The 20,178-nt window shown below is 37.8% G+C and overlaps 1 protein-coding gene across 3 annotated transcripts in view; it reads right to left on the bottom strand.

Moving 5' to 3' along the window:
* Positions 1-5,259: 5,259 nt before the first annotated feature.
* RSU1 (Ras suppressor protein 1) overlaps positions 5,260-20,178 on the bottom strand; it is a 132,933-nt gene continuing 118,014 nt past the window's right edge. For all 3 annotated transcript variants that reach the window (XM_081345676.1, XM_081345677.1, XM_081345678.1), the window contains one exon: positions 5,260-5,730. In XM_081345676.1, the coding sequence (XP_081201802.1) occupies positions 5,628-5,730 (103 nt within the window). In that variant the 3' untranslated portion in view covers positions 5,260-5,627. The remainder of the gene's footprint in view (positions 5,731-20,178) is intronic.

Here is a 20,178-nt window from a genome sequence, read left to right as displayed (position 1 = left end):
TGTTCTCCAAGTCTCAAAGCCACTATTTCTTTTTTATCTATGCACTAGGCTTCATTTGGTAATTTGGTGCAATGGCCCCCAAAACACAGCACCACTGCCAAATAAATTCTTAAATCTGTAAGCTCTTATGCAAAAGTCCCCAAATCCCATTGGTTTTTGGAGGGGCATGAGAAAAAGAGAAGTTTAAGATATTAAGATATAAACCTCATGATAAAAGATCTGGGGTGGCACAGTGGTTAGAATGCAGTATTGCAGGCTCACTCTGCTCACTGACAGGAGTTCAATTAGTTGCTATATTGATATTCCATTAGTTGCTATCTTCTTCAGAAGATTGTCTTTGCTTTAACTTCCTTGGTTGTAACTGTACCTTGCCTGCTCAGACTACCTCTTAGAGACTTGGGTGTCTCTAGAAATGCACGTCTCAGTAATTGATTGTGTCCAAGTTGACTTTTCTGGATTTTTTTCTTTCAAAATACTAATGAAGAGGTTGGAAAACATGAATGTGAATTATCTTTGCCTTGTAGAATCATGTTGGGAGGAGAGGTCTAACATTTGCATTCACATTAAAGTTGCTAATATTCACCATTTAGTTATGGAGTATAATGGATTTAAACTTTGATATCAAAGGTACATTATGGTTGCTGAGAATATTTTTAATTGAAAGAACCATCTTAATAGGATTAAAGCATTAATCCAATTGAAAGCCCATTGTTTTAAAGGATCAAACTCATAGAAGTTTGATACCACCTAATGGCTAATACTAGGCTCAATCAACATTTTTTAAGATTAACCAATAAAAAGTATCTATCAATACAATTATGTAGGCAAATGATGTAGTTGGATGTTGTTCAGCATTAGACCTTCATATTTTGACAGCATTTCAAAATGACTCTTCAGTGATGTGCTTGTCCTCCTTGAAAGGCTTGGCTGATTAATTGTCATACAAGGAAGTTAGTGATGCACAATACTGTCATCCACATGAGCTTAATTTGAGCAGTAACTCGGTCCCTGAATCTTTTAACACCAGGGCTCAACTCTGGAAATTATAAAAGTATAAAACTCATCAAAGTATTGCTCAGCACGTGCTGAAAGCTTTCCCCTTGATATAATGAAGCATCCCACTCATTTCTACTAAAGATGGCTTGAAGTTAAAAGAAAGGACATCCAGACAGGGACATTAAGGTACTGTTAGTAATCAATAAAAAAAACATCAAAGGAACAATTCTTATTTGGTTCAAGAGGGAGCTATATTTATCACGACAACCATGCTTCAGTGGTAGAATACACGCTTATATAAAGTTCATTCTTTAGCAGCAAAATCAAAAGCTTTAGGTAATAGATGATGAGAAATATCTTATCCGGACAAACTTGGAAGGGGGGTGTCAGCCAGAAAATTGGGAGAAATAAGACAGATTCAGTATAAAGCAGACTCAAGTGATATTTAAGCTCAAGAATTGTTCTTGTTTTCCAAGACATAAGTTTAGGGGGGGGGGAAATGAAGTGAACTCATGAAAGCCAAATTGAGGTCCAAAGATATTTGTTATGTAGCTGCTTCTGATATTATTTTGAATGGACAGACACACGAGCAAGGAAAAAATAAATAAATTCTTGCTGATTTCCCCAGGACCTACCTTTGTGCTTCAGGTGAATTCTTGGCTGTTATTGGTATGTTGTGCAATGGAATTTAAAGGACAAAACCATACAAGGTTTCATTTTGGCTATTTTACTTTCTGTTCCAACTAGCAGAAATAAACCCAGGGCAAATGAAGGATAAATATTACATTTTGGATGTCTCCCCAGCTTCCCATTCTAATAATGCATAAAATATAGACCTCCTGACAATTAAGTTGTTGTAAAGGCTCCAGTGTTAAGTCAAAGATTTGATTTTTGTGTCCACATTCAAAATAGATTACTATTGAGCTTCAGATTCATGAGCTACATATTAAATAGCTGCAGTCCTCTTAATGAACAGTAAATAAAATTCTTTTTTAAAAAAAATAATGTCCAGGAATTAAGGAAAAGGCAGGCAATATTTTGTGACTGCAAGTTGCATTAATTTTTGAAAAAGTGTTGGCCAGCAGAGGGGGAAAGAAAGGATAGAGAGACTGACATCAGGAGAAAGTTGGGCGGAAGTATCAGACTTTTCTGTATTTTCAACATGAGTAAGCAACAGTACTTTTTATTTTTAGGAAACATAATATTTAAATATTTATTTAAAATAATTTTAAAAGCTCGTTTGCAATAAAAAGAGTTTATAGAAGGTCCCACATGCAGCCTATGGGCTGCTGGTTGTCTTTGCTTGGTGTAGGATAATAAAAAAAATAATGCTGTTTTCCAGACCTTATCCATAAACTTTTGGCAGATGTAACCTAACTTTAAAACTTTCCAGCAACACATACATACATATATGAAAAAACTCAAGGCAGCTAATATTACATTAAAACTTAGTCAAAAGGGCTCGCAGCAATATTAGCTGAGGTGCTCACTTTTCCAAGCTTGGCTTCTTCTGCTTCGGTCTCAGGTAAGTCTCTTTCTTCCTTCTCTCTTCCTGCAACAATGCTTTCCCAATGGGACCTAGAAATGCAGCATATCTTCATCCATTAGCCATGATGAGCATAGAGAAGGGTCGTAAACTCCTCTGCCAATCCTTGGGGATTCCCACTGCCTGTAAATGGGCTGTCATCATCCCAGATCTTAGGAAACACATTCTGCCTACAGGGAACACCAGGGATCCCTTACCTGGAGAGCATCTGCTCATCTTCTGGCTGTCCTTCAGCTGTGAGATGAATCTAGGGATTTGTATGCCATATCCCAAAAGACGGTAGATCAAGGTGAAATATTGAGACAGAATCAAAGTAAAGTATTGAAACATACAATCTTAAGTAACTCAGGCTCAGATGATCTAAACAATTGTCTTTGGATATCTACGATAAAGGGTCCTACATGCCATCATGGTTTGCAGGATGCCATGAAGCAGCTATATATTTTATTTATCTACCTTTTTTTAAACATCTCTATATGGAGTTTTTTTCTGCAGTAGCCTTCCTGTGTAATATGCCAGTTCCCAAACCTGATAGCGCTTAGCAACATTTTCATAATTTCCACCAGCCATTTACATCTAACATGTATTTTTGGGAGGATTATTTTAACTATTAGTTTCTGATTTACCTTAAATTCAATTTTAAGTTTCTGTAATGATAGCATATCATTTTGGGATTTTCTAAATAAGCAGCAATATATTAAGTAAATAATAAAGGCAAAGTGTTACTCTACTGTGCACCATGCCCAGAAGGGACTATACTTGCCTTTGCATACTAGCCCATTGAACTGTGCAGTTCTTGGAAAATTATCTTTTTCCTCCTGCCCATTAGCACAAATTGTAAAGGGAATCTCACACTTCACATCTGATGGAAGAAACATGTAAAGACTACTTTTCCTTAATTACCAGTTCTCATTTCTTCTTGTAAATCAGAAGCCTTTTCTCTTTTAACCTTTTAAGTATGCCCTGTTAATAGTTTGTAAGAGTACTTAGGATTTCTAAGAAGTAGTTGCTGGTTTAGTCTAGTGATTTTTAAACAAATGGTCATGTATATTTTCACTGTAATTAACTTGGCTAACCCCAAGGTGCTTCAAGTCTGTTTTTTTTACCTCTCCCTCACCTAAATTCATCATTTTTTTCAGAGTAAAGTATCAAATTATTTGTGGTTTTTTTTCTGCTAATGAATAGCACTATGCACATCTATATGCACTCTTCTGACCGGGTGTTACATCAGACCAGAATTGGGTTTGTTACTGCCACAGGACATGTACAAATGTTTAGCTGGAAGAAGGAACAAGAAAGCATGGGGGAGGGGGGGTTTCATATTAATATATTTGCTTTATGAATGCATTCAGCCACCACTTGTTTTAGCTGTTATACTGCTATGAATTGGAAACTCTGTACTTTCATATTTTCCTGATCATTAAAGGTAGGAAGGAGGAGGCTGTTTGATCAACTAGAGCAGGGGTAGGCAACCTCAGCTCTTTTATGACTCATGGACTTCAACTCCCAGAATTCCTGAGTCAGCTATGCTGAATTCTGGGAGTTGAAGTCTATGAGTCATAAAAGAGCCGAGGTTGCCTACCCCTGAACTAGTTACTAAGTTTGGAAACAGTATAGGCTTTAAGTAACTACAGATACTTTCTCTGGCAACAAATTTAGCGGAAACCTTCAAACTCCCTTCCCCTGCAGCTCTCCCAAGGGAAAGTAAGTACTATTAGGATCCTCTCTTATTTTGCTACATTAAAGAAACATCAGATATTGAAAGGAACTCTTCAAATGAGAAAGTTTTTTCTAAAAATTGCAGTTGGAAGTCTACTTCTAAGACAGTTTTCTGCTTTCCTCCTTTAGAAGGAAAGATAGCAAGGACTGAACCGTACAGGTAAGAATAACATATCAATTAAAAAAAAGGAAGCTGAAATAATTTCTAACACCAAAAGCTCTGTCTCAGGGGTGCCAACCTGGTAACTTTAAGACCTATGGGATTCAACTCCCAGATTTCTCCAGCTAGGAGAGTCCATAGGTCTTAAAATCACCGAGGTTAGATACCCTGCTCTATATTATAACTGACTTAGAAAATATGCTTGTTATCACTAAAAATGAAGGCAGTGGGGTTTTTTTCCCAGCTGACATCTTGGAACAGAAAATATAGAAAGGGCACTCTCTTAATATAAGATTGGGCTTATGTTCATTCTCTTTGCCAACATGTAAAAAGAACTCCTGGGGATCTGCCTGGAGATTCCACAGTGTTCATAAGTGTCTTTTCCTACGGGGAAAGAGTGGGGGAAAAAGAAACTGGCTTTTTCGTAGGAGACTGTCATCTGGGTTTTCAGTGCAAGAGTAGAGCCAAAAGATTTGAAACCAAACCAGTGAAATTTAATGGCAGTAAACAGATATTAGGTCATTCTGTTCTATAGGCAAAAGGGGTCTGGATTCTCTAGGCAAAACATGAATGGAGAGGTTACAGATTGCCCATTGTTGTTGGATTCCAACTCACAGATTCCATTAGCTGTGCTCACAAATATTCACAAGAGCTGGAGTCCAACAAACATCCTAGACTAAGATAAGGCAATCCACTTAATAAAAAAAGTCTAAAATAGTAATTAGGGATAACTCATTCACCTGAAATCTACCTGGGGACAACTACTGTTAGTTCCAGAGGTATACAATGCTTTAGATTGGGTAACAGACTTAGTAAAAATCACAGGTCCTTTCAAAAATGTTTTTTAAAGCTGTATTTATTAATAACAGATAACATAAAATATAAATGATACATGGTGTGATGCAGCAATAACATGTAGCCAATTGTGGGAACTAGTTACTTTTTTAAAAAGAAACATTTTACATATGTATTTAGAATAGATTACATTCTTTTTGGTGAACAAAATGGCTGTATAACTTAAGCAATTAGTGGTTAATAATTCTAACAATGGATTAACTATCTTAGACAATTTGCACTTTTCTGGTTCCTCTGGATATAAAAAGGTATTTATTTCTTTTCTTTATAAAACAACAGTTTCCTATGATAAGAACATAAAAGTTTAGGCACATGCAAAAGAATGTAACAAGGATGATATATGCTGGTGCTTTATTTATTCTTGGCTGCTAGAGGTTTACGGCTGATCTTTTTGGACTTATCGTTGTTCTTTTTTGGAGGTTCAGGGTTTGCCTGCATGTGTCTTCCGTAAAGGCTGCAAAGAGATTACATAAAGAACGCTGTTAGCTCTATCACTAACTCAGGGCTTTCAACGCAGCACATAAAACATTTTGTCTAATACAACAATGTTATTTTATGAAAAACAGTTCAGCAAGTTTTGAAATTCCCTATGACATCCAAATCTATTATTATTATTATTATTATTATTATTATTATTATTATTATTATTATTATTATTATTATTATTATTAATCACCACCACCAGAGTTGGAAGGAAAAAGGGGACAGAAAAACAACAGGGAAGGCAAAATAAGAAAAACTTGTTAGATTCTTAAAGATTTGGAGACACTGACAAAAATTGGATTGAACTAATAAGACAGAATGGCGATATCAAGGAAAGTGAGCTTGCAGTCTAACTGGAATACTCAAGGGCTTGATAAAGTGACACCAAGCAATAGTGCCAGCTTCTCACACATGATGGATTGCTGGAAAAGAGCTACCAACACATCAATGCCACATTAATACAGACCCCCTGATTAAATGTTGACGAAGTATCCTGCAATTAAGATCGCTGGCACTCACAAGAAAGCTAAATAGACTCTAAGGCTGAAAGGATTTACACTGAACACCAGAGAGCAATTAATGGATAATTTATGAGTAATTCTTACTTAAACTAAAATTAAAAGCCTTCAAAACAAACAGGATGCAAATGTAAGACTTGCTCTGTTGACAAAGTGTCTTTTAGAGGTTGTTTGAGGTGTCAAGAGAGAAAAGGTTCTCTAAACTTTCTTATTTGGAGAACAGCCATACTAATAATAAAATATGATAATAAAAGCAAGCAAAATCTGGTATCTGTTATATATCATACATATGCCACCAATGTTTTTACAGTATTGAGACTGTGGCCACCAGAGAGGACAATATTGGGAAACCTTAATAAGATAGATTCATACATACAATATGTGTGTTTCATTCAATTAGTTTAGCAGATTTTTATTAAACTTGTTTAAGGAAACAGGAAGGGCCTATTCTTATAATTCCTTCCCTAAAGAGTGCTCTCTATCTTGTTGAACACCACCCTCATTTGCATATCACTTAAGAAAAAGTTAAAAGAAACTGCTCATTATGTAAGTTGGAAAATGGAGTGCAGGTTTAAAAACTGCACTGAACTTGCTAAACCAGGGAGGTGCAAAAGGAGGATATCCAGTGGTGGGACTCAGCCAGTTCGCACCACTTCGGCACAACCAGTAGCTAATTTTTTTGTTGCCCAGGCCCAGAATGGACTTCTGGAAGCACCATCCATACAGAGAACCAGTTCACGTATTTGAATCCCATCACTGAGGATATCCCAATGCCTTTTCCAATCTGTCATTCTCTGATTATTCTGTGGCTCCTGCCAACAATATAAAATATTGTTTATATTTTACCAACCTTGGAAGAATAGAAGGCTGAGTAAACCTTGAGTCCGTTAGGATCAAATTCCAGGCTGTGGGCCAAGTTTGCCTGCAATACTGCATTCTCTGTGACACTAGGTGTATATGTGTATATATGTCTGTCTGTCTGTCTCTCTCCCTCCCTCCATCTATCCATCCAGGTAGACCTCAACTTAAGGCCACGTTGTGACCAAAATTTCCATTGTCAGTTCTTAAATGAGTCACCCCATATTTTATGACCTTTTTCTATGATTGTTAAGTATATCATTTAAGTTATTATGTGCCATTTTAACTTAAACAGTTGCTAAACAAATGGTTGTTAAAGTGAGGATTACCTATATATGATTCTCAATGGTTCTAACTCATGATTTCTGATTAAGATCTAGTTCTATTTTTGCAGTCTGAAGCAAAACTGAGGTATACAAGTTCAGTTATCATCCTAATTTCTGTGCCAAGCTTCAATTCTATGACTATGTGTGTCACAAAATTGAAAAGAGCTGTGTTAATAATTTAACAAAGGGACTCCCTAGACCAGATCTATCTGTAAATTTCAGAATATAAAATACAGCTTTCTTTCAGTGAATTTGCTTGAAAAAGATTATTGAATGCTGACAATGATAACATGGCTGCAATAATAAAAACAACGTCCTTTGCAATGACATGACAGAACAATGCCAAAGTAATTGTTTATAGTGCATGGGTGCATTAACTACATTGCACTAATAATATAATAGCTCTTTACAGTATAGGTAAAGGTAAAGGTTCCCCTGCACATGCGTGCTAGTCGTTTCCAACTCTAGGGGCCGGTGCTCATCTCCGTTTCAAAGCTGAAGAGCCAGCGCTTGTCCGAGGACGTCTTCATGGTCAAGTGGCCAGCATGACTAGACCCCAAAGGCACACGGAACGCTGTTACCTTCCCACTGTTGTTGTTGTTGTTAGCTGCGAAGTCGTGTCCGACCCATCGCGACCCTATGGACAACATTCCTCCAGGCCTTCCTGTCTTCTACCATCTTCTGGAGTCCATTTAAGCTCACGCCTACTGCTTCAGTGACTCCATCCAGCCACCTCATTCTCTGTCGTCCCCTTCTTCTATTGCCCTCGATCTTTCCCAGCATTAGGCTCTTCTCCAGTGAGTCCTTCCTTCTCATTAGGTGGCCAAAGTATTTGAGTTTTAGCTTCAGGATCTGGCCTTCTAAAGAGCAGTCAGGATTGATCTCCTCTAGGACTGACCGGTTTGATCGCCTTGCAGTCCAAGGGACTCGCAGGAGTCTTCTCCAGCACCATAGTTCAAAGGCCTCAATTCTTTGGCGCTCAGCCTTTCTTATGGTCCAACTTTCACTGCCATACATTGCAACTGGGAAGACCATAGCCTTGACTATACGCACTTTTGTTGACAGGGTGATGTCTCTGCTTTTTAGTGTGCTGTCTAGATTTGCCATGGCTTTCCTCCCCAGGAGCAAGCGTCTTTTAATTTCTTGGCTACAGTCCCCATCTGCAGTGATCTTGGAGCCCAGGAAAACAAAATCTGTCACTACCTCCATTTCTTCCCCATCTATTTGCCAGGAATTGAGAGGGCCACTTGCCATGATCTTGGTTTTCTTAATGTTAAGTTTCAACCCAAGTTTTGCACTCTCCTTCTTCACCCGCAACAAGAGGCTCTTTAGTTCTTCTTCACTTTCTGCCATTAGAGTGGTATCATCTGCGTATCTTAGGTTGTTGATATTTCTTCCGGCAATCTTAATTCCAACTTTTGATTCATCTAGCCCTGCCTTTCTCATGATGTGCTCTGCATATAAGTTAAATAGGCAGGGCGACAGTATACAGCCTTGCCGGACTCCTTTCCCAATTTTGAACCAATCAGTGGTTCCGTGTCCAGTTCTCACTGTTGCTTCTTGACCCGCATATAGGTTTCTCAAGAGACAAATAAGATGGTCTGGTACTCCCATCTCTTTAAGAACTTGCCACAGTTTGTTATGATCCACACAATCAAAGGCTTTAGCATAGTCAATGAAGCAGAAGTAGATGTTTTTCTGGAACTCCCTAGCTTTCTCCATGATCCAGCGTATGTTGGCAATTTGATCTCTAGTTCCTCTGCCTCTTCGAAATCCTGCCTGTACTTCTGGTAGTTCTCGATCCACATACTGCTGAAGTCTAGCTTGTAGGATTTTAAGCATGACTTTACTAGCATGAGAAATGAGTGCAATGGTGCGGTAGTTTGAACATTCTTTGGCACTGCCTTTCTTTGGAATTGGAATGTAAACTGATCTTTTCCAATCCTGTGGCCACTGTTGAGTTTTCCAAATTTGCTGGCAAATTGAGTGTAGCACTTTTACTGCACTGTCTTTTAAGATTTTGAATAGCTCAGCTGGAATACTGTCACCTCCACTAGCTTTGTTGTTGCTCAGCTTTTCTAAGGCCCACTTCACCTCACATTCTAGGATGTCTGGCTCGAGGTCAGTGACCACATCATTGTGATTATCTGGGACGTTAAGCTCATTCTTGTATAGTTCTTCTGTGTAATTTTGCCACCTCTTCTTAATCTCTTCTGCCTCTGTTAAGTCCCTGCCAGTTTGGTCCTTTATCATGCCCATTTTTGCATTAAATGTTCCCTTCATCTCTCCAATTTTTTTGAAAAGATCTCTGGTCCTCCCTATTCTATTGTTTTCTTCTATTTCTTTGCACTGTTCATTTAAGAAGGCATTCTTATCTCTTCTAGCTATTCTCTGGAATTCTGCATTCAATTGGGCATATCTATGTTTTTCTCCCTTGCCTTTCGCTTCCCTCCTTTCCTCAGCTATTTGCAAAGCTTCCTCAGACAGCCATTTTGCTTTCTTGCATTTCTTTTTCTTTGGGATAGTTTTGGTTGCTACCTGTTGTACAATGTCGCGAACCTCTGTCCATAGTTCTTCAGGCACTCTGTCTATCAGATCTAATTCCTTAAATCTATTTGTCACCTCTACTGTATATTCAACAGGGATATGATTTAATTCATACCTGACTGGCCTAGTGCTTTTCCCTACTTTCTTCAGTTTAAGCCTAAACTTTGCAAGGAGAAGCTCATGGTCTGAGCCACAGTCAGCTCCTGGTCTTGTTTTTACCGACTGTATAGAGCTTCTCCATCTTTGGCTGCAGAGCATATAGTCAATCTGATTTCTGTGTTGACCGTCTGGTGATGTCCATGTGTAGAGCCGTCTCTTGGGTTGTTGGAAAAGAGTGTTTGCTATGACCATCGTATTCTCTTGACAAAATTCTATCAGCCTGTGCCCTGCTTCATTTTGTACTCCAAGGCCAAACTTGCCTGTTATTCCAGTTATCTTTTGGCTTCCTACTTTAGCATTCCAATCCCCCATGATGATAAGGACATCATTTTTTGGTGTTACTTCTATAAGGTGCTGTAGGGCTTCATAGAACCGGTCAATTTCATCCTCTTCAGCACTGGTGGTTGGGGCATAGACTTGGACTACTGTGATATTGAATGGTTTGCCTTGGATTCGAACTGAGATCATTCTGTCATTTTGAGGATTGTATCCCAGTATTGATTTTCCTACTCTTTTATTGACTATGAAGGCTACTCCATTTCTTCTGAGGGATTCTTGCCCGCAGTAGTATACCTGATGGTCATCTGAATTAAATTCACCCATTCCTGTCCATTTTAGTTCGCTGATACCTAAGATGTCGATGTTCAGTCTTGTCATCTCTTGTTTGACCACGTCCAGCTTTCCTTGATTCATGGATCTTACATTCCAGGTTCCTATGGAGAAAAAATCTTTACAGCATCGGACTTTCCTTTCACCACCAGACATATCCACAGCTGAGCGTCCTTTCGGCTTTGGCCCAGTCGCTTCATTCTTTCTGGCGCTACTAGTACTAGCCCTCTGCTCTTCCCCAGTAGCATATTGGACGCCTTCCGACCTGAGGGGCTCATCTTCCAGCGTCATATCGTTTTGCCTTTTGGTACTGTCCATAGGGTTTTCATGGCAAAGATACTGGAGTGGGTTGCCATTTCCTTCTCCAGTGGATCACGTTTTGTCAGAACTCTCAGCTATGACCTGTCCGTCTTGGGTGGCCCTGCACGGCATAGCTCATAGCTTCATTGAATTACGCAAGCCCCTTCGCCACGACAAGGCAGTAATCCATGAAGGGGAGGCAGTAATCCATGAAGGGGTTCCCACTGTAGTGTTCCCTATTTTTCTACTTGCATTTTTACGTGCTTTTGAACTGCTAGGTTGGCAGAAGCTGGGACGAGTAACAGGTGCTCACTCTGTTACGCGGCACTCAGGATTCGACCTGCCAAACTGCCGACCTTCTGATCGACAAGCTCAGCTTCCTAATCCAATGAGCCACTGCGTCCCTTTCTTTACAGTATAGAAGCACAGAATTGGAATAAATTAGCTTTTCTTAAACACAGCAGGAATGGAAGCCCACCACCTCTGTTGGCAACTGTCCAACTGAATTTCTACTGATAAGAAATTTTTGACAACTTAACCAGAATCTGCTTTCCTGTAACTTTATTGTTCATATTATGCATGATAATTTTTTATGTGATATCTTTTCAGATCCTTAAAAGATGCTAGCATATCTCTGCTTTATCCTTTCTTCTGAAAGCTACAAAATAGGCAGGTCCCTCAGCATTTCTTTGTAAGACTTAGAATCTGTTCATCTGGATTCATTCTTTGTGAATTCATTCCTTAGAGGGCAAGACTAAAAGTTCAAGATTAAAACTAGAAGGAGACTGGTTCAGCTATCAGACAATAGAACAGGCTGATAAATGAAGTCACAAGCTCTTATTCACTGAGGCTGGGTGGTCATCTTTTAGGGTGCTCTAGTGAATCTTGCATTGAGCAGGGAGTTGAATGAGATGATCTCTAACACCTTCCCAACTTTATAAATCTAATATTTGTGACTCTTCTGTACATCTGTTCTTTTTTGAATCTTACAGTTTGGTGCCAAGAACTGTACATAGTAATGTGTAGTAAAATTGTATGCGCAATAAAATGGAACTTTTACTCCCAATGAATCAGAAATTATTAGAGCTGTGCAAATCCTTCAAAACAGGTGCTTTGGAATGATAGTAATGAATTTAAAGCACATCCTTTTGAATTATTAAAGCAGCCCTGTCACTTTACAGACTCAAGTGCCAAGTATTCCTGGCTGATTGCAGGTGTCTGCCTCCACTTGGGAAGTGGCTGTGCATACACATGTACGCAGAGAAACTGCTACCAGTGGTTTATGTATCCACAGGAAAGTGAACATGCATGGAAACTGCTATGAAATCTTTGAAGCATTTTTATGGAATATTGCACAGCTTTAGAAATCATACATCTATTGATACAGTCTAAAACTGCATTTGCCTTTCCAGCAGTCTTATCATAGTGCTGATTCATATTAAGCTTGTGATCCACAACAAATTCAAAATGCTTTTCAATTGTATTATTTCCAAATCGTTTGGAGCAGGAATTCTCTGTGGAGCTAGGATCCATTTATAAGATTCCCACATAAGAAACTAAAAAAAATATTGGTGCTGTAATTGCAATCGATAAAGGGCAGAATCTTTCTAAACCACTATAGTCAGATGTGATATGCAGCTTTCTTATTAAGGAAAAAGGTACATTGTTTTCCAGATTTTAGTATGAATCTGAAAAAATATTTTTACAAATAAACATCTTGGTAAAATCTTATTTACCAAGATGTTTATTTGTAAAAATATATTTTTAAATATTTATATATAAATATATGTTTTATATATTTATATCATGCTTTTTCTTGGTTATATAGGTAGTTATAAATGCATACTTGCTGAGAAGTCTGCTATCAGATGAGATATGCAAATCTTTGTTTTATTATAAAAAAGGTATCCAATTCGCTAAAAAAGCTTGTATTCTCTATCCTGCCCCACTGAGAGTAACAAATGAGAGTACTCTGGCTGCAACAGCAAAACTAACAATAAGGGAGAAAGATGCTCATTAAACTTCATCATTCTGTCTACTTTAATGATGCCTTTACTTAATAAAAATTCCCTGGACAGTTGCAGGGTATTAGGTAAGGCCTTTGGTTATGTATCAGAGGTCTGAGCTGTCAGTGGCAAAGATGCAGTTCGGGAGCCACATTCCCAAGAGGACAGGGCAAATACGACCTCCTTGTAATAAATGCAAGAGAATCAATAACTGCAGCTTGGAACATTACTTAAGCATTTAAGGAAATAGGTGATCTGTCTAAATTAAAGTATGAAGTGCTAAATGTTGCAATTTAAAACATAAATCACCATACTTGAAACTCTCACACGTTTTAGCTATAAATCTTGTTATTAAGGCTTATAACTTAACAAGTGGTATAAAAGAACTGGGAAATATGGAAGTATCTTGAATGAATTTCCCTTTCCTCTCCACTTAAATCTTTTGCTAAACACAGCAACAGCCACCAGCTATATTCTCTATCATAATAGGGTAAAGAGAAACAGTGACCCACCCCAATATCTAGACAAATGCTAGGCACAACGTGTGATATGTTTGTGCCTGGATTTGTGTGTATCTGAATGCACAAGTGTGTTATTAACTAGCTGATGAAACATTTATTTTAGGTTATAAAGATCCAGCAGTGCAACACTCTCCATTAGAAACAGGAACCTCAATTTCTCAAAATTCACTTTTCAGAGATATTTTAATGAATGTTTAGAATAAGGCTCCTGGGATTATACAACTATGTGATAAAAATATTTGTAGTAAATAATAATCAAACCCATGTATTTTTGCAGAAACTCATGATAGTCCCTGACCATTTTATAACTCCAGCAATTCTGCTAGCTAGATTAAGTTGAGAGAAAGTGGAAGGGCTGGTGAACCTCATGACTGAATAGGGATTTAAATTGGCTTTTCCCTGATCCAAGTCCAACATTCAAACCAGAAAAGCTCATTATCTTTCACTTATACTAGAAAAATGATGGGTAATAAAAAAGCGCTAAAGGATATGGATGCATAATCCTTTTCTCTCTTGTTATCTTTCTGCTCTGAATAAATTCTTTGGAAGTAGCACTTCTCTTTTACATTTTCTTCCCTTTCCAACTGATAATCCATTTAAAATCATTCATGGGTGATTAGTTATTATCTCTTTGTTTACTCTTTAATCACTCATGAACTGGATATCATGGGCACTCTGGATCTCTGTGAAACTAATAAATCTATTAAGAGGTCCCACTTCAGGTACACAACAGATCCTGAAGGCTCTGTGAGAGTGCTGGGGAATCTCCTAATGATTTGACAAGCAGTTCTGTTGTTTTTCTGGCATAAGGAGGTTACCTGAGCTCTAAATGAGATTGCCCCAATAAGGATATGTACCCTGGTTTTCAGGAGAGTTATGAAAAACAACATACGAAAAGATGTCTAGAAACGACATTGGTGAACAATGAATATAACTGAGGACTGGGAACATGTCTTACACAGAGGTTATAAGAGAGCAAACCATGTGAACATCTTTATTCTTAGTATATTTGCAGATTTCTGCTCAATGTCTTTCACATGACCCTTCTGAGGAAGAATAGACCTGTAGGACACTGTTATTTCCCCCCCCCCAACTCAGGGTTAGAGAACAGATTGCATTTTTAATTTGAGCACTGCAAACTGCCAAAAAACCAACAAGCTCAAATCAGAATTGCTTGTCAAATCATTAGATGATTCCCCAGTGGTTGCAAAGCTTGACCAAGTCTTGTGTTTTTAATAACTTTTGAGTTTAATTTTTTGTACTGCCTCTTTAAGATTTAAAAAAAAAACTTTTACAACTACAAGCCTGTCACTGGCTGATTTTTCCTTCAATCTGTTTAAAAGAAATGAAACTACCTCTTTTCACCTTTGTAAGATATTTATTTTGTTAACTTAGACAGCAATAGACAGCAAAGGAATGACTTTAGATTTTAGAGTTGTTTCTAAACAGTTTAAATGCTAAGGCTTTTTGAAAATGATTTAAGGAAATATTTTGAAATTAATTAGACAGGGAAAACTCTGGGAAAATATGTTTTGCTTATATTTAAATGCAAAACAAGCCTGTGAAGGTTGATTACTAAAGCAGATGATGGCTACTTTGAAGGAAATTTTTGATCTGTGGTGTATGAAGTGATTGAGCTTTTTAATTCTTTACTGGAACAAAAAGTGGTTACTGAAGATGAACATAGTCCTTTGAAGACAAATGAAATGGACTTTAAAGGAGACTTAAAATTACAACTTACAAGAAAGAGATGGAAACAGTGGATCAACAAGAGGAACTGGATGATCATTTAAAAATAACAACAAATAATATACCCAAAGAACAATGTGGACTATCCTTTTGAATTGAAATATATTTACTGAAAAGTACAAATGAGCTTGCATAAAGAAGATAACAAGTTCAAGAATTGGATTTTTATCTATGGGACTTAAGAATGGCTGGGAGGAAGAAGGAAAAAAACCACAAAATTAGTTGTTCTTTTTGATGATGTTGAATGTTTATCTGGATTGGATAGCTTGCCTTTTGGATATATTCAATTGTATAGTGGATTAGTTTGTAATATTTATGTTTTTACATAAATGTTATGTTCTCAGCTTGGGATAAATAAGGGATTATTATTTCTGGTAATATTTAATAACTTTCATTTTTACTATTATAGTTCATTCCTGTCAGTCAGATGTTTATACCGGATTTGGCTTTTTTATCCACCTATCAAGTCTTCCTAAGGATCTGGATTAGGTGTTATGGTTATTATGGGCTGCTCTTCCCAAGAACATTTTTTGGAGCAGTCAAACTCCCCCTTTTAAAGCAGCGATACTTTTATCATATAACTCCTAAAAATCTGAAGGGCATTAACTTTAGTAGGCTGCAATATAAATCCCACAGCAGTTTTGGAGGGCCAATACAAAAAATACATGAGCTGAGATTGTGCTCCTGTGGTCAAGGAACCATTGAAGCTACAGCTCAGGTTGTACTATGCTGCATCTTCTCACTTTATAATAATACTTCACCTAATAAAATACTGAAAATCTCTTTTATGTACATTGCTGTTATCAGATCAGTACGAAGTAAAATTAGGCAGACTCTAGCTGCCCACTGATAATTTACCACTAATCACAGTATTTTATAGTCTGTTTCTATTTTTTTAAATTTAATTATTAATTAATTTATTATTGTAATTGTTGTTCTTAATTCTTTATTTGTAATGCTGGTCTGTTGACTGTAGTAAAAATGGAATTGAATTGGAACAAGTATTATTATAGTTCACTGCATAGTCAGCCATATCTTTAGAGTAGCATTTTTATTCCACCCATCAATTGCTAAGAGGGGATTTAGACTAAATGAAGAGAGAGACTGTATACCTCTATTGTTACGTACTTTTGTTAATTTTTATTGGAATTTTATTGAGCAATAAGACAGCTGAAGTTTAAGAGATGAGTTTATAAAAAATAGGATAGGGAATTTTTCTTTTCTTTTTCCACATTTCGTCCTTTCTTTAAAAAATCTATATTCTTCTCTTAGGTTTCTTTGTTACTTTCATCTGTTAGTATTAATTCTTAATAAAATAACTGATACAGAAATGGTACTTGCTTTTTTTAATGGCAAAATAAAAAATATTGTATTTTAGAATGAATGTATGCCTATTATTGTATTCTCGTGAAACCACTAAATAATGGCACAAAGCTGAAACTGAAAAATATGTTAACTTTATCAGCCTAAAAAGAAGATAGTCAAGTGAAATTAGAATCAGATTCCAATCCCTTGATAATTTTCCTTTCCAATCTTAAATCAACATTTTAATTTGTTTTTCAATTCATACACTGAATTTTTTGTAAAAGCTGAAGATTATAATGGAAGTTATTGACAGATTTTTCTAATTAGCACGTATCTCCATTATTAGCTAATGTGAGCATTGGAGGTTCTGCCTCAGGTACATAGTATAAGATTATGTCAAAGTAACATGAGTGGGGGTGGCTTTCAAAACAAAGCAATACAATATTAATTACAGTGCAATATAGATATCAGAGAAGGCATCAGCAATTTTTCATAGTTATTACCATGGAAGAAAGGTGGATTGAGTGTCTACGTTGGTGAGACCTTCACTCTATGCCAGCCAACAATCTTTACAGTAAAACTGTTACTTATTGTAATGAATACAGATCAGTTAAGTCTCTCCCTCCCTCTCCTCTCCCTCCCTCTCTCTCTCACACACAAACCTCCATTTTTGGAGATTCTCAGTCATCCAGGTCATAGTTATCCCAAAGATGCTTTTTCACGAGGCTAGTGGACTTGTTTTTCTTTGAAGACGTTTCAATTCTCATCCAAGAAGCTTCTTCAGCTCCCCACCCTCCAGTCAGAGCTTCTTGGATAAGCGAAACGTCTTCAAAGAAAAACAAGGAAGTCCAGTTGCCTCCTGAAAAAGAATCTTTGGGACACTGCTCTATTATTTTTTTTATTAGATTTCCCTCCCCTTAATTTCTTATATTTTGAGGTGGCATTGAAGACTAATCTTCAAGCTAATTAGTTCCTTTTTATAACACCTTCAAAATAACCAAACACTAAAGAGGCACAGAGTGCCAGGTGGGTCAGTGTCAAAACTAAATACTCTGGTATTTAGTTTTCTGGAATGATTTTTATCCCTATGGGCCACTCAGTCAAATGAGAACTGTAATAATATTAAAACAAGAGGACCCTGAAATTCTGCAGCAGGACTAAAGTTCCTTGGGTTGGGTCCCAGCAAAAGAAATTCTTCCCAAGTTTCACTGCTTCCGGTTGTGTCCTCTTGAATCACAGGAAGAGAAGGGAGTCTGTTCAGCCCCTCCATTGTAGAATTCTGTGTTTGCAAAGTAGATGCTGCCTTTGCTTGTTTTAATTTTTAACAGTATTTCATGAAGTCCCTTACAATAGCCTTCCAGCAATAAACTCTAGTCTCCAGTCACTTACTGGCTATTCACTAATTACGTACAAAATATAGATTACAGGAAAATATCACAGTCTGCATCAGAATGCATCCAGGCATTTTTATTAACTTGAGGTGCTTATCTGTTACATTCAAGAGATCTGAAATAGCAGCTTCCCCCGAATTCTCTATACAGCTCTATATAAGTAGTTCTCAACTTATGATTGGTTGCTTAAAGATCATTCAAAGTCATGATGGACCTCCCTGGGATACTTACAATCCTATTCTGACGTTATGATGTCCCCCTGCAATCATATGGCTGCATTTCAGGTGCTCAGCAACTAACCTATATTTATGACTGTTTGCAGCATCCTACAGTCATGTAACTATGTTTTATGACTTTTTTGTTGAAAGCTGGCATTTATTTCCAGTTTTCAGCAGAACCAGTCCCATAGCAAACAACTGGTTTTCTTAATGACCATGGTAGTTGCTTTACAACCACAGCATTCAGTTAATAACCCCTCCAAAGTTATAAAATTGGGTCACCTACATGAGCGACCCATTTTATGACCATCACAACTTACAATCATAATGGGCAGACTCCATTATGATGGTAAGTCAAGGGCTATCCGTAGTAATGCCAAATTATATATATAGGTTGCAGTTGCTTTTTTAGAATTTATATATTTATCAAATTTGTACACAGCCAACTCATCTAACTGACTATGGGTGGTTCAGTATCTGCAGGATCACTTTCTCCAATCAATTTCAGCCTATATTACTTTGGATGTTTGGGAGAAACACTTGAACAAACATTCAAGTGCTTTTTTCCCCTATTGATATCTCTGTACTCCGAAACAGCCTTCCTATCAAAATTTGTTCAGCTCATCTCCATTGTTGTACTTTAGCAAGTTATTTTAAAAAACGGTTATTTTAGACAGTTTCATTTATGTTTTGTTGTTAGTTGCGAAATCGTGTCCGACCCATCGCAACCCCATGGACAACGTTCCTCAAGGCTTTCCTGTCCTCTACCATCTTCTGGAGTCCATTTAAGCTCACAACTACTGCTTCAGTGACTCCATCCAGCCACCTCATTCTCTGTCGTCCCCTTCTTCTCTTGCCCTCAACCTTTCCCAGCATTAGGCTCTTCTCCAGTGAGTCCTTCCTTCTCATTAGGTGGCCAAAGTATTTGAATTTCAACTTCAGGATCTGGCCTTCTAAAGAGCAGTCAGGGTTGATCTCCTCTAGGACTGACCGGTTTGATCGCCTTGCAGTCCAAGGGACTCGTAGGAGTCTTCTCCGGCACCATAGTTCAAAGGCCTCAATTCTTTGGCGCTCAGCCTTTCTTATGGTCCAACTTTCACAGCCATAATTGCAACTGGGAAGACCATAGCCTTGACTATATGCACTTTTGTTGGCAGGGTGATGTCTCTGCTTTTCAGTGTGCTGTCTAGATTTGCCATGGCTTTCCTCCCCAGGAGCAAGCGTCTTTTAATTTCTTGGCTGCAGTCCACATCTGTGGTGATCTTGGACATTTATGTTTAAGATGGGGCTATAATTAATTTTTATAGTTATATACAGGGCTTTTTTTCTCATAGAACACTCAGAACGGCCTTTCAGCACCTTTGCTTTTGAAAAAAAAAACCTCCCTCTATTGGCTTTAAAGGTAAAGGTAAAGGTTCCCCCGCACATGCGTGCTAGTCATTTCCAACTATAGGGGAAGAGCCTAGAGCCGAAGAGCCAGCGTTTGTCCGAGGACGTCTCCGTGGTCATGTGGCTCGCATGACTAGACGCCAAAGGCACACGGAACGCTGTTACCTTCCCACTGTAGTGGTCCCTATTTTTCTACTTGCATTTTTACGTGCTTTCGAACTGCTAGGTTGGCAGAAGCTGGGATGAGTAACAGGCGCTCACTCTGTTACGCGGCACTCGGGATTCGACCCGCCAAACTGCTGACCTTCTGATCAACAACCTCAGTGTCCTAAACTTGGCTCTTTTTTATGATTCGTGGACAACTCCCAGAAATCCTGAGCCAGCCACACTGAGGGGAAAGAGAGAAGTTTTCCAGCTGAGCCATGCTGGATCAGGAATTCTGGGAGTTGAAGTCCTTGAGTCATAAAAGAGCCAAGTTTGCCTACTCTGCACTAGAGGAGGACATTAAAATTATTTACAAGGT

Source organism: Vipera berus (assembly GCF_964194415.1).
Source record: "Vipera berus genome assembly, chromosome: Z".
In the NCBI taxonomy this organism is placed as follows: domain Eukaryota; kingdom Metazoa; phylum Chordata; class Lepidosauria; order Squamata; family Viperidae; genus Vipera; species Vipera berus.
This window is presented reverse-complemented; position numbering and strand designations above follow the sequence as displayed.